Raw genomic sequence first — 20,466 nt, forward strand, 5'->3', positions numbered from 1 at the left:
CTTTATGTGTATTTGATTATGTATAAATAATAATGTTTTCGTGAAGGCTATACCTCTTTCCCTTGCCAAAACCAGCCGACACAGACAGCTTCTTCCCCCAAGCAGTCACTCAGTAACAGCACCCCCGGCAATTGCATTACCCTATACCACGCGTAGTGTTTTTTTTTTGTTGTTGCAAATGTACATACTGTTATTCTCATACATAGCATATCTACTGCCCTATTCTATTCTTACTGTTCTGTTTTTATTCTTTTTACTCTTTTTATGTTTTTAATTTTTATTCTTATATGTTAAGTGTTATACTTTGAGAGCAACTTAACCAGAGTCAAATTCCTTTATTTACGCAAACCTGGCCAATAAAGCTGATTCTGATATCATTTAATGAATCCATATTGTTGGAACTGAGCCTGCCGGTCTCCATTAAATTCAACAACAGCATGAACTGTTGACTGAGTAATTACTGAAAAGAGTGGCTTAAAACAGTCAATCTGTTGTCAAAAGAATGACGAACCCTGATACAAACCCTACACACTTACTTAGTGTTGGGAGTAATGCGTTACAAAAGTAATGTAATTACTGTAATATATTGCTGTTTGCGGTAACGCGGTATAGGCATTACAAAAAAAAAATTAACAAGTGTAAACTGCTAGCCTACACATAAATACTGTAACAGGTGCGCTGTACTTTGTGCTAAGCTAACCCACAATGCTTTGTGGGTGGGTTTCGGGAGAACTCTGGGGGTTATTGTACTTGTATTAGTCTTTATTTATTGATAATGTATGTGTTTTGGTGTCCTGCATTTTACCCTCTTCAGTTCTGCCTGTCGTGTAACCTTTTTTATTGGTGTGAGTGTGGCCACCCTTTACATGTACTGTACGAGTGTTGTTGACTATTGTGTGTGCCTTGTTTCATTGACAGTGTACTCTACTCTTAACCCAATAAACTCTCTTTGTTTGAGTCTCATCAATTTGAGCCATTAAACTGGTCACAGGAGTGGAAGTCTTAGCCAACATAAGAGAGCCACCTCTGCACAGCCATTGAGTCCTAAAGTAGGGTACCATGCTGCTGGGCAGAAGCCCACCGGACTGTTGGATGAGAAAGGCTGCCTTCAAGAGCTTGGCTGCAAGCCTCGGCAGAGTTCCCTGATGAAGACTATTCCCCGCCATAGGATGAGCTGGAGGAATAGGTCGGCGCTGAGGAGGACAACTCGCTGGCCGGTCCAGCTGTGGAAGGTTCTCGCCGGGGGACTACTTGCTGGATATGGCGCTGTTAGTCCAGGCCTTCCTGCCGGGGTGGTCGGTGGACCCGGCCGGCAAGCAGTGCAGAGGCGTCCGTGAGAGGGTGCGACCGGCGATTATCCCAAGACGGGACCCATTCGTGGCGGCAGACCTGGAAGAGGTGCGGCGGATCGGAAGTGCAGGCGGGAAGGCCTGGTTTGGGCCGCTCTGGGACCTGGGAAGGACTGGAGACTTCTGGGTGGGGAAGAGGGTGGGTGCGCTCTGAATGACTAAACTGTGTGTGGACCTTTTGGCTGCGTGTGGGAGGCACCGTGCTGTGTGGGCGCCTCTTCTAGTTGGCCTGTTGGCCGGCGCCACAGAAAAAAAAAAATGTTGTGTGGAGAAGCGGAGGACAAGCTCTGCGAGGAGGCAGCGCAAGGAGGGATGCCGAAATCGCTGATGGCCTGAGAGCTCAGCGTGTCTGGCTGCAGCGGAGCTGGTGCCTGCATGTTCCGGCTGGTGCCTGCATGTTCCGGCTGGTGCGATTGTGGTGTGGAGTGACGGAGGTGCAGCAACAGTTGACCCGTGAGTTCTGGTGCTCGGTGCCAGAGTCTACGGTAGTGAAGTCTACGGTAGTAGGGCCCCACCAGGAGTCGGAGTGCTGCTGTGACACACCACGGAAAGTGCGACCTGAGCGCTGGAAGGGAGCTGGGGACGAGCGGCAACAGCCAGGTGACTGCCAGCACGCCCACATCGGACCGCTGGCAGTTCCCCGAGTGGTGAGTTAACTCCTGCGGTGTGTGCACCCCACGTGTTGTTGGCGGTACCACAGACTGATGGACTGTGTATGGGAATGCCGGCACTGACGTTTGGCTTCAACTGAGCCGTGAAGTTATTGCCAAGGACGGCAATGGCTCGCGATGGGGCTGTGTAATGTTGGTGCGCTGGACTTCGTGCAAAGCTAACCCACAATGCTTTTGTACCTGTATTAGCCTTTATTTATCAATTATTATTGTGTTTTGGTGTCCTGCATTTTACCCTCATTTTACCCTTTCACCCCATTTTACCCTTTTAGTTCTGCCTTTCGTGTAGCCCTTTTTGCCTGTGTGAGTGTGGCCACGCTTTACATGTACTTTACGAGTGTTGTTGGCTACCCTTGTATGTGCCATGTATTGTTGTCTGTGTTCCCTGCTCCTGACCCAATAAACCTGCTTGGTTTGAACCTTGTTGTCTCGAGGCATTACAATATGCACATCTCAGTATCCATCCAAGAGGCCAAACCACACACTTGAAGCTGACAGATGGGTTGAGAGGGGAAGGAATAAATGACACCTCCCTCAGCCACCACAACCTCATCACCACCCACATCCCTTCCCAAGCCCCTCCACCAGCACCATAGCCCAATACTTCAAGAGGTCTATATATAGACTTGGAAGATTTGAGTGTGTGTGTGTGTGTGTGTGTGTGTATGTGAGTGAGAGAGAGAGAGAGAGAAAGTGAGCTCACAATATAAAGGAACTGACAGGGAGGAGGAGCGGGAAATTGCAAAGAAAGTTTCTCTCACTTTGGCAATCTCATTTTGTGGCTAGAAATTTAGTCTTTCTTCTTCACTTCCTCTGCTGGCATTTCTCGTGACCCCTGGATCTCAAACATGAAGGGAGCAAGGAGGGAAGAGAGGAGGACGGAGAAGGGAAGAGAACAAGAGAAAGTGACGACCAAAACTGTGAAACAGACCCACGCGGCCCCATTGGTTGGGACTACCTTGGTGGCCCCCACCTGCGGATCCCCTGCTAACACCTATTCCGCCATCTTGAGCCGCAACGAAGCTGTGAAAAATGCCAAACGGCTAAAGAACTTCCTAGAGCTCAGAGACAAGTACGTCCAGAAGAAGGTGGTGTTTGAGGACCCCCTGTTCCCTGCTAACAACTCCTCACTATTCTACAGCTGCCCGCCTCCAATTAAAATTGTATGGAAACGCCCATCAGTAAGTACAAAAAATAAAACACACGCAGGGAAATATATTTACATTGAAATTGCCTAAAACCTTAGGTTATGATAATAATGATATATTTTGGAAGCTGTATTGAGGAGATGAGCTAATGATGCCGGTGTCTATTCTTGCCAGTTGTTGGAAGTTGGAAAAACAAACAAACAAATATCCACAGTTCTTCCTGACTGGTTTATCTACTCACAGAAGCCATGGCCGTGCAAGGACCATCTTAGAACCTAGCATGTAAGGCAATGTCTGAGCAAGATGAAATAGGAGTAGCTTTTGCTCTTAGGGTAACTGGCAAAATCCAAACTGAAAGATAAGCACTCAACATTGTGCTGTTCATCAGCTGTTCAAAACATCTACTTACTTTTTTCATTATACCAACTTGCCAGTCATCAGCTTCTACAGGAATTCTTCATTCATGACATCAAGTCCTGTGGAAAGCTTATGCAGACATACAGTAAGTGATTCTGCAGCATGATTGTTGGGGCATAGCGCAGATTTGTCACATTCTCAAATCTCAGACAGCTGACTCACAGCGCCGGGGTGGACTCTGCAAACAGCGCCCGGCATGAACTAACAGCGGATCCTCTGGAGAGCTCACATTAGTCTGTTGCCAGAGGGTTGGATTTTATAGATCCTAACACAGGCCCACTAAAGCCTCCTCTTGTTTATAGACATATTTTTTATGAGAGGATGCTTTTATGCCTTTGTTCTGAGAATGTTATGAGAGAGAATGAAACAAGACTATTCAGAGCTCTCTGGATTCAGTACTTCTTGTTTGAAAGAAATGAGGTCTGCTGCTTACAAGCGAAAGACTTGTACCACTGATCCTTTGAACTAAAAAGAAGCTTAATTAAAGTCCATGTCAGAGACACATTGATCTTTAAGAAATGTGCTAATATCTCTCTGATGACGACAACCTCTTGACCTGTACTTAGTGGCTAATTAGGCCTCTGAACTGGGCATCTTTCAGAAATGGCCCAGCTGCTCTGCGGCTTCACAGAGCCAAGGATCTGACACTGCCTACCCACGGTCCCCCTGGAGCACCCCATGTGATGGGAATGAGGGTCAGCCCATGTGATGGGAATGAGGGTCAGCCCATGTAAGGTAAACGGGGGTGACTCACAGTTCAACGGAATTGTTGAACTTAAGTTATGGCATTTGCCTGGCAAAACGGGAACAACGTGACATCAAGTTCACCTTGTATCTGTACCTTGACCGCGCTGTCTCAATTAGTTACGATTTCATTTCTTGATTGTTGTTATTTGTTAGCACTGTCTGCATTGCACTGCTCTGCAATTGATTTCTCCAATGGATTGTATAACCGTGTTAATACATTGCAAATTAATATTATCTCTGCTTGTGATGGTTTGAAGATGAAAGGCTTTGCTGGTTCACATTTACTTGCACTCCTGCCATTATTGTTCATGCCACAAATTAAACCTATACCATGACTTGGGCAATACGCCTCTGTAGTTAGTAAATGGCTTAACCATCTGGGATGAGGGCTCATTTTACATCAGTAGTGTTACAGATAAGTCACAGTAACACTGACCCGAAATGTGATGAAAGGAAATATAGGAATGACAGAGAGCCAAATATCTATACATGGTCAAATGCTGTGTCTTGGTCATACATGGTGATACATGGTGATCATTTATTTTGGGGTTTACTACTTCGAAATACTTTGGCATGATGATAAGGAGATTGTAGGTCTTTCAACCTTCACAAAAAGTAAAGGTTAAAGTAGGTCCATGATTTTTCCTTGAAGATAACATCCGTACCCTTGGCATTTACACTTATAAAGCAAATAAAGTGTATTTTGGAAAAGTCAAAGTCTACAGCCCTTTATGATTTTATTTCTGGGACAAAAATGGTGAAGGAGGAGAGAGACATTTATGTGGACTTGTGTCAAGCAGCTAATGCTACATGCTCCACCTTCTCTCTGTTGGCTGTGAATCTGTGTCCAGTTCAAATGACCAATGTCAGTATTTCTTTACCAGATGGTCACCTATGTTGTTTATGAAACAAACCCTACACATTAAACAAAACAACCCTGTGGGACTTATTGAAACAGTACAGTTTCAGAAAGCACACTGCTATCCAATCATTTCATTTAAATCACCACAATGCTATCCAATCATTTCATTTAAATCCCTTCATAACTTCTGGGATAATTGCAACATAGAATAGCACAGGAGTTGTTCTCCCTGACAGTAGATCAGGTGGGTAGAGTGATGCAGCGGGAGTAAATGGTAAATAGACTGTATTTATATACTGTAGCGCTTTTATCAACTCCTCCGAGCACCCAAAGCGCTTTACAGTGTTATGCCTCACATTTACCCATTCCGATGGCGGAGGCTGCCATGCAAGGCGCCCACCTGCTCATCGACAGGGTCAGAAGGAGTTGGGGTCGAACTGGCAACTTTCCAGTTGCTGGACGACTCCTCTACCTCCTGAGCCACTTTGAATAAAAGTGTCTGCTAAATATCAGTCCCCTTTCCCTTTAAGTCTCACGGACCATAAGAGAGTTCCATTATCAGCATCATAGTTGGCTCCACAAGGCTTCCGTTTTAACATTCCATATGTTATCTTAATGCACAGGAAGTAGATTGGGAACCAAATAGAACATTTAAGCATTGTTTTTGTTTTTATTGTTGAAAGGGTCTATAGGGAGTCCTTTTGTAATGGCTGTCACTGCATGACCACAACCGTGGCGGTCATGTAAACAATTCCAGACCTTACTACACTGTTATTTTGCATCAGTTCGATCAGTAAATGAAGCTGTTCTTTCACCATGAACTGATTATTTTTCTTTCAATTAGATCCAGGCTCATAGATATTTCTATTTTTTTCTCAAGTTGGGTACAAATGTTGAAACAGAAATTAATCGGATAAGGACTGACGTGCAAGATTGAAGGCCAACTCTGTCCATATCTAGTCAAGTTCATTGGCCACTATAAATGTTACCTCATAAAGATAAATCTACTAGCCATGCAGGCCACGAGGGTCATGCACGTAGCAGCTGTCAATGCTCTGGATGTCTACATACGCATCTTCATTATGCCTCTTCACTTCCAAAAAAGCTGTGGTTATCTAAACACATTTATTGAACTTCAGTCATGAGACTTCACAAGCAGCTTTGAGAGAAACATAAATCAACATCTACATTATATGTGACAGAATTATCTGCTGCCATAATTATGAGACCAAAGTAGTTTAGACTTATTACAGCATTTATACAATTAAGCACCCAAGCATAAAATCAAATCACAAAGTCTTAAAGGCATTGCTGGAGATGTGATATTGGTATGCTTAGGGCACATTAGATATATAAATCTGGCAGTATCATCTCTGATTTACGGGTGCCATTTCCACAGGGCTTAAGTATCACATCTGCAATAGGACCCATGCTGCGCTTTTACAGTCAGGGTTGTATGTGTATCATAGCAGTATGCTGTTTACCCTCTGAGTATACATTGTTTACATGACTGGGATGACTGGCTCGGCTGTTTCCTCTCTGTTGTCTGGAGGTGGGATTTCAGTTGGATTTCATCATATCTTAAAATAGTTGGTTTGACTTGTTAAGCTTCATTAAGTAGTGTAGGCTACGTCTAACCAATAAATATGGATTTCATCATATTTAGAGGAAAATCATGATAGGATCATAGCAATGATGAATGTCTAAGATGTTCATCTTTATAAATTACATTTGTCATCGGTCATAAAACTATTATTATGACATTATGTTGCTATTATTATAACTATTGCCCCTTCCAACACCCCCCCCCCCCTCATTTTACTTCAATTCATCAACAGGGTGGTCAAGGGTGATGTCCTGCCCCATACAGCTGAGGTCTGCAAAATCAGAATCACATGCTGTCCAGACGCATGTGGCCCTGGTCCAGCAGGAGCTCAGGTTTTATAGAATAGGGCAGCAATGTGCAAGTCATGTGTCAAATTCCACCCGAGCAGTGATAATGACTGATAACCTCATTGGGCCATGCTGGATTGGGTCATGCTGGACTGACGCATCTGCCCAAATGATTCCCTGTGCAATCGGTGCATCTATTTGGTCAGGTAATCCTGGGAAATTGTCACCAAATTCACATCTGATGTAGGCTACTGTCTGTCATAACACTTAAAATAACTGTTCATAGGAGATTCTTCCCACACAGTGGTTAAGCTCTTCAGCAGCATGTGGCTTTATGTGTCAGAGTGGGGGTCTGGAGAGGCTAGCTGACAGAGTTCCCCAAGCCTGTCACCAGTTACAAGAAGTTGCCAGTCCATAGCACGTTCTATAGCACATTATGGCCATTTTTATATATTTTTACATTTTTATTATTATGAGAGAAGAACATACATTTGAGATGTGATTGGCAATACCGAATCAATAACATATATTGCATGAAGCTCATCTCTGGCTCAGAGATCAGACTGTTTCAGATCACAGCTGTTTTTGTCTTTCTCTCTGATTGTATCAAACAGGAAATCTGTGAAAATCCCCAGTTCATCATTGGCGGAGCAAACCGAACTGACATCTGCCAAGGAGACCTTGGTAAGACAAATTCATGATCAAGATTTAAGAGTAAACTAAAATCAAAATATACATTTAAAGGAACCATATGTAAGAAATGTATTTCAATTAATCAAAAAATGGCCCTGATATGTCACTAGACAGATCATCAATCATGTTCATTTCAAAAATCAGCCCTCAACGATGTTGATGTTGTGTTTTGTCATGTCATGTTGTGTTTTGGCCTGACGCTCCACCCTCCACCCAGAGCCGTATATAGCTCTATATACGGCTCTGCCTCCACCTATCTATTAATCACGAAGTCAGTAGTGTTTCGGCATCCCGGTTGGCAATCTCGAGTCAGGGGGGAGAGGGAGGGGATACACCGCTCTAGTAATTTGAAAGTGGTTGCAGTACAGTTTGACCACAATCTTACATAATGGTTCCTTTAACTATACTATACTATACTTTTACTGTTAAAGAGACCGTTTCAGTTAAAGATTTGGTTTCTCTTTTGTGCTCCTGATACTGTTGATAGGCTGGAGTTGTTTATAGCATGTTAACTCATTGAGTTTTTCCTTCGTTGAGTGCCAAAAACGTAATATTACGTTTTTAGGTTTTTTTTTTTAAATTACAAAACTAGACACCTTATATGTGATTTTGGGAACTCTGTGATGAATGGAAATTAAATATATGACGATCGAAAACTCATGAAAACGCACAATCTGGACATTTTATCATAACTCGGTTGCCGCTTTGGGTCGAATCAGTGACGCATGCACGTCAGCTGAAAACCAGGCCATTTTCGTGGGTCTATCACTAGGTGGCAGTCTCGCCAGGTCTCGCTGGTCACTTCCCGGAAAGTTTACAGGCACCACTTCATATTTCATGAAAGACGTTATATCTCCATTTCTAGAAAAAAAACAGCGGTTTTGATTAAAACTAGCCACTGTTTAGCTTGGGATTTCTCAGGAACAGAGGCGTGTAGAAATACACGGTTTGCACCCACTGAGAGCTTAAAGTCTTACCTTTTAAACGAGCCATTGTATGTGTTCATAGCTATAACACAGAATATGCTGTGGCTGTACAAAAATCATCAACAATGGTCTAGATTGCTGGCACTCTAGGACAAAGCTTCTGAAAACAGCTTGGCATTCAATGAGTTAAATAGTATATACAGTATCTCCCATTTACCGAACCAGAACTGCATGAACACCTGAGTTGATGAGTGCAAACACTGAACAGCCAGTTAGTGGAACAATGCGCTGCATTTGACAAATAGTGTATTTGATTAGGATTGTTTACTGCACCTCTACCGTACAAGGTAAATAGTTCTTGACACAATATAGAATTCATATCATTCATGGGTCAGACAGAGACAGAGAGAGTGAAACCACAGTAACAACAAAAAGTAAGACAGAGAGAGAGCGAGGACAGATGGATTCGAGGGGCCAAGTGGGGGTGATGTTGGTTGGCTTTGATGGACAGATCCACAGGAACCTGAGAAGCTGGACTCGGTCCAATCAGATTCCCCCTGAAACCCCTCTTGAGCCGAGCACCAGGCGACACACACAGCAAAGGACTCTGGAGTGAGTGACATGTTGGCTCTCCCACATGGATCAGTGGCCTGACCACTCTGGCAAGTCTTAGGCCGAACAGCAAAGCAGAGATGTGTGTGTGTGTGTGTGTGTGTGTGTGTGTGTGTGTGTGTGTGTGTGTGTGTGCGTGTGTTTGTGTGTCTGCGTGTGTCTGTGTGTGTGTGTTTGTTAGAGGGAGGGGTTTGTGTGTAACCGCAACACCAGAACAACTGTTGACGGACTGATCGTTCTCAGAACAGTTGGAAAGGGGGGTGGGGTGGAGTGGGGGTGTTGTGAGCTGATGCACAGCAGAACACACTCTTGAAGTGTTCTGAAGCCTGTGTCCACAGAAAGACTTTTAAGGGGAGCTGTGAATGGCCACGGTCACACCACATGGCAGAAGTGGCAGAAATCCGATATTTTTTACACTGCATGTGACACAGATCTTGTTTTTCCCTTTCTAATTAGTGTTGGCGCAAAGACCAGCTTTGTTCTGAATCGGCTTCCAAATTAGTGCATATCCTCTCAAAGAACTCCCAAATCCTCAGAAGAGCTGTTGGACCAGAATTCACGTTCCGCTCTGGTTTGTTTTTGTTTCAATGTCTCAGGTCATAACACTGATGCTGTCAATATCAACTTACATGAAAAGAATGAACAAGTGTGTTCATAGTCACATACTCGCTCATGACTTTTGAAGCTGAGGCAATAATTAAGCTTGGCCAGAAAGAAAGATAATCATGGTCTGATCACTGTTTGTCTTGAAACAAGAGGATGTGAATATACCATGCCTAACAAGATGAATCCCTAACATCTTATCTTAAATTAAATTAGTAAATCTAGTTTTTCAGGAGTTTTGGTCCATGGTAAAATGGGGATTCTACATTTGTGCACAGTTAAAAAAAAAAGACACTTTTTTCTGTTGAAGGTAAAGCATTATTCACCTCCCTGGCTCCCTCTACAGGGGACTGCTGGCTTCTTGCAGCCATTGCTTGCCTGACGCTGAATGAGCAACTGCTGTATAAGGTCATCCCACCAGATCAGAGCTTTACCGAAAACTATGCTGGGATCTTCCACTTCCAGGTATCCAACTTACCAATAACAACTTATCCAATAACATCACATACTTTCTGAATCTGAACACTATGAAAATCTTTAATTGCTTGGTGAGTGGTAGTAATTGTTTGGTGTTTAATGTGCAGTTCTGGCGTTATGGGGAATGGGTTGACGTTGTGGTGGATGACCGCATCCCAACGTGCAACAACCAGCTGGTCTTCACAAGTTCTGGGAAGAAGAATGAGTTCTGGAGCGCTCTCCTGGAGAAGGCTTATGCCAAGTGAGTGAACTCAGTGTTATCCTTGTGCTTTTACTTCACACATTATAGATATTGTTATTACATGATTTTAAAGCTTCTGCATTTCACATTCAATTGTTTTGAGTGGATCTTCATGAAGTTCAAGGTTTTTGGGCCATAATGGTCCTGTAAAAGGAGTTTGAAAGTTAATTTGGGGGCAGCCGTGGCCTACTGGTTAGGGCTTCGGGCTTGTAACCGAAGGGTTGCCGGTTCGATCCCCGACCCAGTAGGGTGGAAATGGTTGGGCACTGCTCTCCCATGCCCACACCCACGGCTGAAGTGCCCTTGAGCAAGGCACCTAACCCCTCACTGCTCCCTGAGTGCCGCTGTAGCAGGCTGCTCACTGCTCCGGGTTAGTGTGTGCTCACCTCACTGTGTATTCACTGTGCGCTCTGCGTGTTTCACTAATTCACAGATTTGGGATAAATGCAGAGACCAAATTTCCCTCACGGGATCAAAAGAGTATATATACTTATACTATATATTTTCCTATAATCATCACAATGCAGAAGAACCTTTCTTCACTTGTACTACTGTATGTTTGTTCCCAGGCTGCACGGCTCCTATGAGGCCCTGAAGGGAGGGAATGCTCTGGAGGCCATGGAGGACTTCACCGGAGGTGTGACAGAGTTCTTTGAGGTCCAGGATGCGCCCAAGGAGTTGTTCCGGATCATGAGGAAGGCCCTGGAAAGAGGATCCCTCATGGGATGCTCCATAGATGTGAGTCGTGCTAGAACTCTCTGGAAATGATTGTGTGTCAGCTCTGTGCATTTATATAATACTAAGACATAATCCCAGATCACCTGTAGTATCTTGGTAAACTTGAATTATCTTACCACTTTGTAGTAAATCGGACCGATTTTAAACCCTTACAAGATGAACCTTGAATGTTATCTGTGAAATGTCAATTTTTTTTTTTTTTTACTTTACCTTATATTTTCCTCTTTCCTGCCACGTGTCTTTCCCTTGATTATTCTCAGAAAGTAGTCTCAAGAGAACAGACGACTAAAACCTCCAGTGGCTTAGTAAAAGGACATGCCTACTCCATCACCGCTGTTGAAGAGGTGAGACATTTGTGTGGCTGATTTATTTAATTCCCCCAGCGCTTCTGTGTTTAACTAGAGACTTCATATCGCCATGTCTGGCTCCTCAGGGGCCCCAGAAGGTCTTGAAGGACACCCGGATTCGCCTGGTGCGCCTGCGTGACCCCTGGGGCATGGCTGCCTCCCCAAAGTGCATGTCAAACGACTGGACAGCCCTCGCCCACTCCGAGCAGGACAAGAAAAGGCTGGAGCCAGTTGAGCAGGGCGAGTTTTGGTATGGAGAGGGGACCTGCTCCTGTCTGTAACCAAACAGTACAGAAGACCGTCAGGGTCTGATTTTCATGTGAAATCTTTGTGCTATTTGGTGTTAGACATTAAGCCATGCACACATTTAGGAAGTGATCTCAAATTAACCTACTTGACCAAGCACCCTCAATCACAGCCCTCTTCCACATTTTGAGGATCTCAGTTTTAATTGTGACTATGTTCATCTTACCTCTCTCTCTCTCTCTCTCTCTCTCTCTTTCTTTCCCTCCCTACTCTCTCTTTCCCACCTTTTAGGATGTCTTTTCTGAACTTCCAGAATCATTTCACCAAGCTGGAGATCTGTAACCTGACCCCTGACACACTTCAGGATGACAGCACCAGCAACTGGAAGGTGACTGTCAACGAGGGCCGCTGGGTAAAGGGCTGCTCGGCTGGGGGTTGCCGGAACTACCCAGGTGAGATCCAACACACATGCAGCCTATTCTATTTCTGGACATTTATGTAACTTAATAAGGCAATTGGTGTCGTGCTACGTCTACTTACAAATGCAACACGATAGCTATAGCTCATGCACAAGAACTTTACTTGTTGACAGATTTGGCCCTTTGCCAACTTAAGGCCCATAGTATGTGTGCAATATTGCATTTGACAGTATTGCACTGTGTTGACCACAACCTTGGACTCAAAGTTTTTTCCTCATATTTTAGTTGGACAAACTATTGATTTTGACAGACACATTTTGGACGAATCCTCAGTACCGCATCTGTCTCCTGGAGGAGGACGATGACCCAGAGGATGGAGAGAGGGATTGCAGTGTTGTCATAGCCCTCATGCAGAAGGGCCGGCGGAAAGAGCGCCACCTGGGGGCGGTCCTCCACACCATCGGCTTCTTCATCTACAAGGTGCCTACTTTTTATAAACAGAGCTCTCAGGGGCCCACACATATTCCACATTCCCAACCTGGCTTATTCAATCTAGGGCCCTAATCATCCCTCTGTAATTGGCTCATTCATTCATTCCCTCACTCTCCACCTTAAGCTGGTGTGTGGTGACTGCAGGTGTTACATATTGGTGGTGGTTAGTGAGGCTCCCCCCTCACTGCTAAATGCTTTGGGTGCCTTGGTAAAGAGCTATGTAAATGCAAGTTGTTGTTATTGTTATTGTTGTGCACATTAAATGAGCATACAATTCAATCATTATACTCGTCAGTGAGATGCAGCTAATTTGCTTACATTTCCATTGCTGTTCACGACTCATTTTACTCTAAATGATCTTGTTGATGTGTCTTGTCATATTGTTGATTATGTCCTTTTCTTATTCCTTTCTCAAGGTTCCAAAGGAGGTAAGCCTACATCTATTAGACTCATGCTGGGGTACTAATTGGGCTGTCCCTGCAGATTCCTGTCCCCTTTGTACCACACTTCTGTACTGCAGTTTTCTGGAGTACTGTTAGTACATGTTAGTACAGGTAGATGAGCATGGATCTAAGCAGGATAATGTCTGTGGTGCTGCTGTTGTTTATCTCTGGTCCAGCTCCATGGCAGTAACAAGCCTCTGTCCAAGGACTTCTTCCTGTACAACAGCTCGGTGGCTAAGAGCAAGTCCTACGTCAACCTCCGGGAGGTGACTGAGCGTGTGCGGCTGATGCCAGGCGAGTACGTCATTGTGCCCTCGACCTTTGACCCCCACAAGGAGAGCGAGTTCATTTTGCGGATCTTCACAGAAAAGAAGAGCACATCAGAGTGAGTTATGGGGGTGGGGTGGGGGATGATCTATACAATTATTATATTATGTTTTATCTATAAATATAATATAAATGAAAATATAATAAAATATTAATTATTATATTATTAACATATTACTATGAATTTAATGGATCGATCCTACCAATAATATTTTGTGAATTTGTTGAGAATGGGCTGATCACAGTCTCTGATCTCTGTCTGTAAGCAGAGAGAGAACACTGACCACTGATCTCTGCTTTTCTCTAGGATGATTGAGGGAGCGATCGAGGCTGATGAACCTGAGGTACACCACCTGACATGATTCTGCTTATGTGTCTTCACACGGTTATATGTCAAGACTTTGTAGATATTTTATGGATGAGATACCGTTTTCAAGACATTGCTTTAAGTTATTACTTTTGTGAGCTGAGTGTTGCTGGCATGCTAATGAAAGACTTACTTACATGTGCAGTAATAAATTGAAGTGTTAATATGTTTCAATATGTTTGAAGTGTTAATATGTTTACTTGACATACATCCTGCTTCAATAAGTCACATCATAACTTTTACTGCTGATGAAATAGATAGTTCTAAAATGCAATTACTGACTTTGGTCCTATAATTATTTGCAGGAAGACATAAAGAAGAAGCTCAAGGTAAGATTTAAACAAGTTGAACTAAGATAATTGTACTTTTGGTGTCAGGTCACAGGCATTTATGAAAATTTGTACTACTTGTAATTATAGAATTTTGGATCTAAAATGTTATAGATATGTTGCAATGAAGAAGTTGTTTTGTCCTCTGTTTTCTTATTTTCTTGTTAGGAAAACGTAATGCTTTATGGATTGACCTCATATAAACATACAAAAGGTTCAGGTGTAAAAAGTCCACTTTCACAAACGTGTAAAAATCATGTTGTTTTTATTCATCCTTGTTTGTTTTTTAATATAAAAAAAATCAACACAACTCAACAACAGTGTGGCTGATATTACATTTAAAAATAATGATATAAATATATTTCTGTTTTGGCATCTGTTTTGGTTTTGCATCAGAACCCTGTAATGTAATGTTTCATGAGTGGGGTCTATTTATGACTAGGGGATGCAGTCCACACAGCTTGTGGAATATTCTTATTGCAGCCAGGACTCCATCTAGCCCAGTGTTTCTTAACTGGTCTGCCTTAGGACCCCCAATTTACCATGGTCATTAAGTCACATCCCATATTCTAGCTTAAGCCAACTGATAAATACAGTGTATCAAATCATAGGCACATTTGCAAAGCCCTTAACCACTCCTGAGTCACCTTTCAACGTGCTTGACAAGTTTGTCTTTGACAAAAGGGTGTTTTGTTTCCATGTGCCGTTTTAGTTTTGATGGTTTAATGTTCTAATTTGCCAGCAATTCAATGCACACCACACATTGGGGTTTCTATCTCTTTTTGTCCTCAACAGGTGAATCCATACTTCAAATATAATATGCAGGGTCGTTTTGGCATATTTATCGCTAAAATGACGTCTAATATGACCTGTTACATAAACATTGTCTATATTGATGGCAATGACTGGCATATAAATAAAGTATATCAAACTAAAAGGTCTGACATTAGATCTGATAGCATTTTAAATGGGTGATTCTTTTTCTTTTTCTTTTTTTTACCACATTACACGACCTACTTTTGGGTCCCGGTTAACAAACATTGATCTAGCCTATATCCATATCACTATACACTAGCTGTGTGTTAGTGGTGTATCCCCTGGTCATAAATAGATCCCACTCATGCACAATTACTGCAGAGACCATTAAGAGGTCAAATTATCTCCTGTGGGACCATCCAGTGGTTGGATAGGGACAATCACGGCACAATGATAAAAGTGTTGTTATGAACTACTAGTCTGGCTTTCCCCAGACCAAGCTCAAACTTTTAAGATTGAACATTGGTCTGGGGAGTCCGCTATGTATTTTCTACTGCACAAGAGGACACGAAAACTCCAGGCTCTCCCGCTATCATCATCGTTTTAAACCTGCCAATAGTGCGCCAGGTGGATAAGCCAGCATGTGATTGGTCCCGGCAAAATTTTAACGGAAGCAGCAGAAAAAGATGCACAGCTTTCCAGCCTGAGCTGCAGGGCGAAAAAGAAATCGCCGGCAGATCAGGCTGGGTTCACCCTAAACTTCTACACTAATGCACTATCATTTTAGAGAAGGTCAAACTGCAGTGGAACTGCAGGAGACCCTCTCTGTCTGTCATTTTTGCTCATACCACCACCATGGTAATTTTTCAAGTCTTCCATTTTATTTCATTCATCCAACAGACAGAAACTGACAAGAAAAAGAAAGTCAAGGTAGTTGCATGCAATGCGGTGCCATGGATAACCATAATCACAGCGTGCTAATATTTTTAACACGCTTGTAGTTTACTGCCAGTAAACTGCTACCATGTTGTCTTGTTATAAAATAGGAAGAAATCCATGTAGAGTGCTTTTGATCATCCAGCTTTACCAGCTTTTCAGAGTGAAACAAGCAAATCACTGTAATCAGTCTGTTATTACAGTGTGTCAACCATCATGCTGAGAAGGGCAGTGGCTGTTTTTGTCTAGCCTCTGCTTATTATGCTCTCCCTGCTAAACCTGCCCCTCCCTTCTCAAATCCACCCTGTCTCATACACTGTTGCTCTGTCCTGTGACTGTCATGCTCTCAGTTTGTATCTTTTCATCCATACATACGTTGATTCATCTTTTATGTTTATTTCCCTAAATCCATAATTTTTATCATTTTTATCATGCTCCCCTTGTCCTCCTTCCATCCTTGTGTAGCCAGGCAAACCTGAGGAGGAGGAAGAGACTGAGGAGGAAAAGCAATTTAGATACATCTACCAACAGATTGCTGGCGAAGTAAACTCTCTCTCTCTCTTTATCTCTCTCTCTCTCTCTCTCTCTCTGTGTGTGTGTGTGTGTGTGTGTGTAATCATGCATGCATGTGTTTGTGTGGATATGGTTCAATAGTCTTTCGCAAGAGATAAAAAGCTCATATCAATACACAACCCTGCTAAGACCATGTCACGCTTTGTCACATTATGTGCTTATAATTGCAAAAGGGTTCTTGGCTGTTGTAGAAAGAAATGGCTGATCTTTAATGCAATATCTACATTGCCCATTTTCAGCAGCCATTCATCCAATGTTGCAAAGACACATTCTGTTTACGTATCTGATATCATTTTAAAAGGCTAACTGAGAAAACATTGGAGAACCCTTTTGCAATTATGTACATAATGTAATCTGAAAACTGCTGCCCTGAGTAAAAAAACAATGCAAATGATCTCAGCTGGTATTCTGTCTATAATGGAGTGAAAAGGAAATATCTAAGTGTATCCAAACTTTTGACTGGTAGTGTAGTCCACAGTAGTTTCATACTCCATGCACATGCTCCTCATACATTGAATGTTCACATGCTGTGAGGTCCATATTTACAAAACTGCTCTGCTGGTTACAAAATACAACCCCTGCTGAGCAAATGACAGTCCCTGTAGGATGTTTTAGTTTAGCAGTTCAGCAATGAATATAAAGTATTTAATGTATGTGACCCTGTTAACCCCTGACATTTCTCTCTCTCTCTCTCTCCCCCTCTCATATTTCCCTTGCTCTCTTCTTGCTATCTCTGCTTCCCTCTGATGTCTTGATCTCTTTGAAGGACATGGAGATTTGTGCCAATGAGCTCAAAGGTGTCTTGAACAGGGTGGTGACTAGACGTGAGTAACCTGTACTTGCCACACTTAGCCTGAGTTTGACCTGAGCCTTGAAAGGGTCAAGTACAGTTATAAACCTTTCTTACTTTACTTACATTACCAACATGGTCATTATATCCTATTCCACTTCTCTCATCTTGCAGATATTGAGCTGAAGACAACACAGTTTACCTTGGAGAGCTGTAGGAGCATGATTGCACTGATGGATGTATCCTTTCTAATAAAGTAGAAAACCGCACTTGTTTGCTTTTAGTAGGACTTCATAACATTTCTTAACAAACGAATGCCATCATTAGCGTGTTGTGAGCAGCCAAATTGGTCATACCATACGGGTATCCAAGTGCCCCCGGGGACCCAGGTTCGAATTCGACCTGTGGTCATATCCCAATCTCCATCTCTCTCTCTCTCCCTGTCAATCTTCACTGTCCTATCCAAATAAAAGGCAAAAAACCCCAAAAAATAAAAATATATATATATATATAAAAGGAAGAAATAATGATCTGAGTAAGCTCTGAGTAATGAATACATTAGTGTATCCCTTCTGCTATGATATTTGGAGCAGTGGTATGTGCAATTTAGTGTTTGTCCTCCTTAACTGTTTTTCCAGACAGACGGCAGCGGTAAACTCAACTTTCAGGAGTTCAAACACCTGTGGAACAAGATCAAAGATTGGCGGGTAGCCCACAAGGAGCCTTTTACTATGTGACCTCATTCAATCTATGAGAAATATATTAGATGGTGAAGGCGATGTTTGGAGTGTGGACTCCCCTCAGTAAAAAATGAACACTATGTTCTCGGCTGTAAACAAAAAAAAAAAAAACGTTAGCATCTGAGATTCAGGGGAGGTTCATGCCCTGTATTGTTTTTTTCTTTTACAGGTGATCTTCAAACGATATGATCTGGATAATTCTGGCACTATTAAGAGCTTTGAGATGAGGAATGCTGTGGAAGATGCAGGTCAGGCCAATTCATAGGGGACTCTGTTTTTCTTTCTCTCACTTGTGAACTACATGTCGTGAACTTGCTCTACCATCTAATGACAGGTGCCGATCATTCAGATATGCCCTTGTTTATGTCACACACCCAGAGTTGTATTATGTAGACATATTATATGTATGCAACCTGTATTAAATTATCTCAAACATTTGCGGATTATGACAAATTATTCCAAAATGCCCCCCCCCCCATGCAGAAATAGAATGCAGACGTTGAATGTTTGCACCTTTCATTCCACTTTATGAAAGGTTGATGGAAGTTTGATGAACCTTTCTATCTCTTGTTCCCCTAGGCTTCCACCTCAATAACCAGCTCTATAACATCATAACAATGCGTTATGCTGATGAGAACATGGAGCTGGACTTTGACAGTTACATCTGCTGTCTGGTTCGGCTTGAGGGGATGTTTCGTGAGTATATTGTCCTCTGTACTCTAATTTCTTACAAAATAGGAAAATGCTATTTTTTTTATTGCAATCTAATGATAACAGAGAAATAGAAGCGGGCACAATAATCCATACAAGTCATACAAATTAACCATTGCTAGAACAATTAATTGTGTTATGTTTATAGTAAATATGTTTTTATATTTTATGATGTTATTATGGCATAAACCTGTTTTTTTTTCCTCTACAGGGGCATTTAAGGCCTTTGACAAAGATGGCGAGGGCATGATAAGGCTCAGTGTTCTTGAGGTAAGAGAGTGGAATGGTCTTATGGTAGTCTTTATACATTCTTTAACATTTGCAATTTAACTTTTTAACTTCTCTCACCCCCCCCCCCCCCCCCCCACACACACACACACCCCACAACCCATCACACATACACACACACACACACACACACACACACATGCAACTTACTCCACAAGTGGCTCCAACTGACAATGTATGCCTAGGCCAAGAAGAGTGACTCTACATGGTGTTTTTCACTAATGGTGCTAAATGGTCACTAAAGAACTGGAGATTTCTTCTAACCTCAAACATGACCAAAGTGGGTGTGAATAAGGCCCAGTGGGGTCCCTGCCATCATATATTTGCACAGCACCATCTCAGGAAGGAGTCACATTCAGGTGCTCTCTGGTCATTTGTCTGTCATATGTGAAGCCACTTCAAGCAAGGACTGGATGTTTTTAAAAGGAGACTCGTGGTAACTACAACAGTACTCTGAAGCTGAATTGCTGACTGCTGTACCTATATGCGCAAACAATTTCCTTCAAAACTCCTGCATGGTCTGTTGACCTGGAAATACCATGGGTTGATGATTAGAGATGGTATGATATTGTATGTGCCTTATAATATACACCTTCTATTTTTAATTTTGTTATGTGGTAAAATTCACTCAAAAGTAATTATTCAATAAATCATCAACTGACCTTATTACAGCCAGAAGGTGTTCTAAAGGATCTTTGTTACAGCTATAATAAGGTGGTGCACCAAGTTGAGGACAGAAAGGCTTTGGTGATATAGCTTGTCCTGACCATCAGAGGGTGCCATAGCAATGTGATGCAATTGGATTTCTATTTTGATTATGGTAAAAAAAACATATGCCTGTAGCACACACCCATATGGGCTGTCAGTTTATCTTAATTTGTCCAGTCAGTTTGGGATTCACTTTGGATGGAATGCAATAACTGTCAACATGTAATTAAGAAATGCTGTGAAACGACTGTTTGTAAAGTTATTGTCACACCTTCCTCTTCTTCCAGGTCTGAGATAGTGTCTCATTCAGTCCCTACCTTGATTCACAAGGGGGCTGTATTCTGATCAGGCACTGAATTATATAGCCTTTTTGAAGCTTTACAGTAAAAGTCCTTGTTATATATGAGGATATGAGGCAAATAGCATGCGTTAGAATTCATGTAGAGTCTTTTGCCAATTTATTTCATGATAAAGTGGAAAAATTACACATTTTCAAACATTGACAAAATTGTTTGCAGTTATTTTGTCAGAATCATAGATTTTACTTATAACCTTTATGAAACATAAAGCTGAAAGTGTTGTCCGATGTTAAATGATCTTTTCATAAGAATATATGA

At 42.3% G+C, this 20,466-nt stretch overlaps 2 protein-coding genes across 2 annotated transcripts; both read left to right on the forward strand.

Annotated features, from left to right (window-relative positions):
* The first annotated feature begins 2,868 nt into the window (after positions 1-2,868).
* Positions 2,869-14,013, forward strand: LOC143110344 (calpain-3-like). The gene is made up of 12 exons (XM_076273214.1): positions 2,869-3,201; positions 7,702-7,771; positions 10,268-10,386; positions 10,506-10,639; positions 11,209-11,377; positions 11,638-11,721; positions 11,811-11,974; positions 12,262-12,422; positions 12,700-12,869; positions 13,298-13,309; positions 13,501-13,709; positions 13,959-14,013. Exons 1-12 carry the CDS (start codon positions 2,869-2,871, stop codon positions 14,011-14,013), a joined length of 1,680 nt encoding a protein of 559 aa, XP_076129329.1.
* Positions 14,014-16,518: 2,505 nt separating this feature from the next.
* LOC143110449 (calpain-3-like) lies at positions 16,519-20,210 on the forward strand. Its single transcript, XM_076273346.1, has 8 exons — positions 16,519-16,582; positions 17,379-17,436; positions 17,577-17,641; positions 18,041-18,109; positions 18,312-18,390; positions 18,722-18,838; positions 19,065-19,123; positions 19,300-20,210. The coding sequence occupies exons 2-8, from the start codon at positions 17,382-17,384 to the stop codon at positions 19,324-19,326; spliced, it is 471 nt and encodes a 156-aa protein (XP_076129461.1). The 5' UTR covers positions 16,519-16,582; positions 17,379-17,381; the 3' UTR covers positions 19,327-20,210.
* The last annotated feature ends 256 nt before the right edge of the window (positions 20,211-20,466 follow it).

Source organism: Alosa pseudoharengus, unplaced genomic scaffold (genome assembly GCF_046254945.1).
Source record: "Alosa pseudoharengus isolate Yale_2024_CS ecotype anadromous, Long Island Sound unplaced genomic scaffold, YU_APseudo_1.1 YU_APseudo_1.1_scf_7, whole genome shotgun sequence".
Lineage (NCBI taxonomy): Eukaryota > Metazoa > Chordata > Actinopteri > Clupeiformes > Clupeidae > Alosa > Alosa pseudoharengus.

What these genes read in the sequence shown, in the direction of transcription:
- LOC143110344 (XM_076273214.1), top strand. Translation starts at nt 2,869, where the DNA reads ATGAAGGGAGCAAGGAGGGAAGAGAGGAGGACGGAGAAGGGAAGAGAA. An exon ending in TCATGGGATGCTCCATAGAT is followed by an intron (nt 11,378 to 11,637) that starts GTGAGTCGTGCT and finishes GATTATTCTCAG; the next exon opens with AAAGTAGTCTCAAGAGAACA. An exon ending in GGGTTGCCGGAACTACCCAG is followed by an intron (nt 12,423 to 12,699) that starts GTGAGATCCAAC and finishes TGATTTTGACAG; the next exon opens with ACACATTTTGGACGAATCCT.
- LOC143110449 (XM_076273346.1), top strand. Translation starts at nt 17,382, where the DNA reads ATGGAGATTTGTGCCAATGAGCTCAAAGGTGTCTTGAACAGGGTGGTG. An exon ending in GAATGCTGTGGAAGATGCAG is followed by an intron (nt 18,391 to 18,721) that starts GTCAGGCCAATT and finishes TTGTTCCCCTAG; the next exon opens with GCTTCCACCTCAATAACCAG. An exon ending in TCGGCTTGAGGGGATGTTTC is followed by an intron (nt 18,839 to 19,064) that starts GTGAGTATATTG and finishes TTTCCTCTACAG; the next exon opens with GGGCATTTAAGGCCTTTGAC.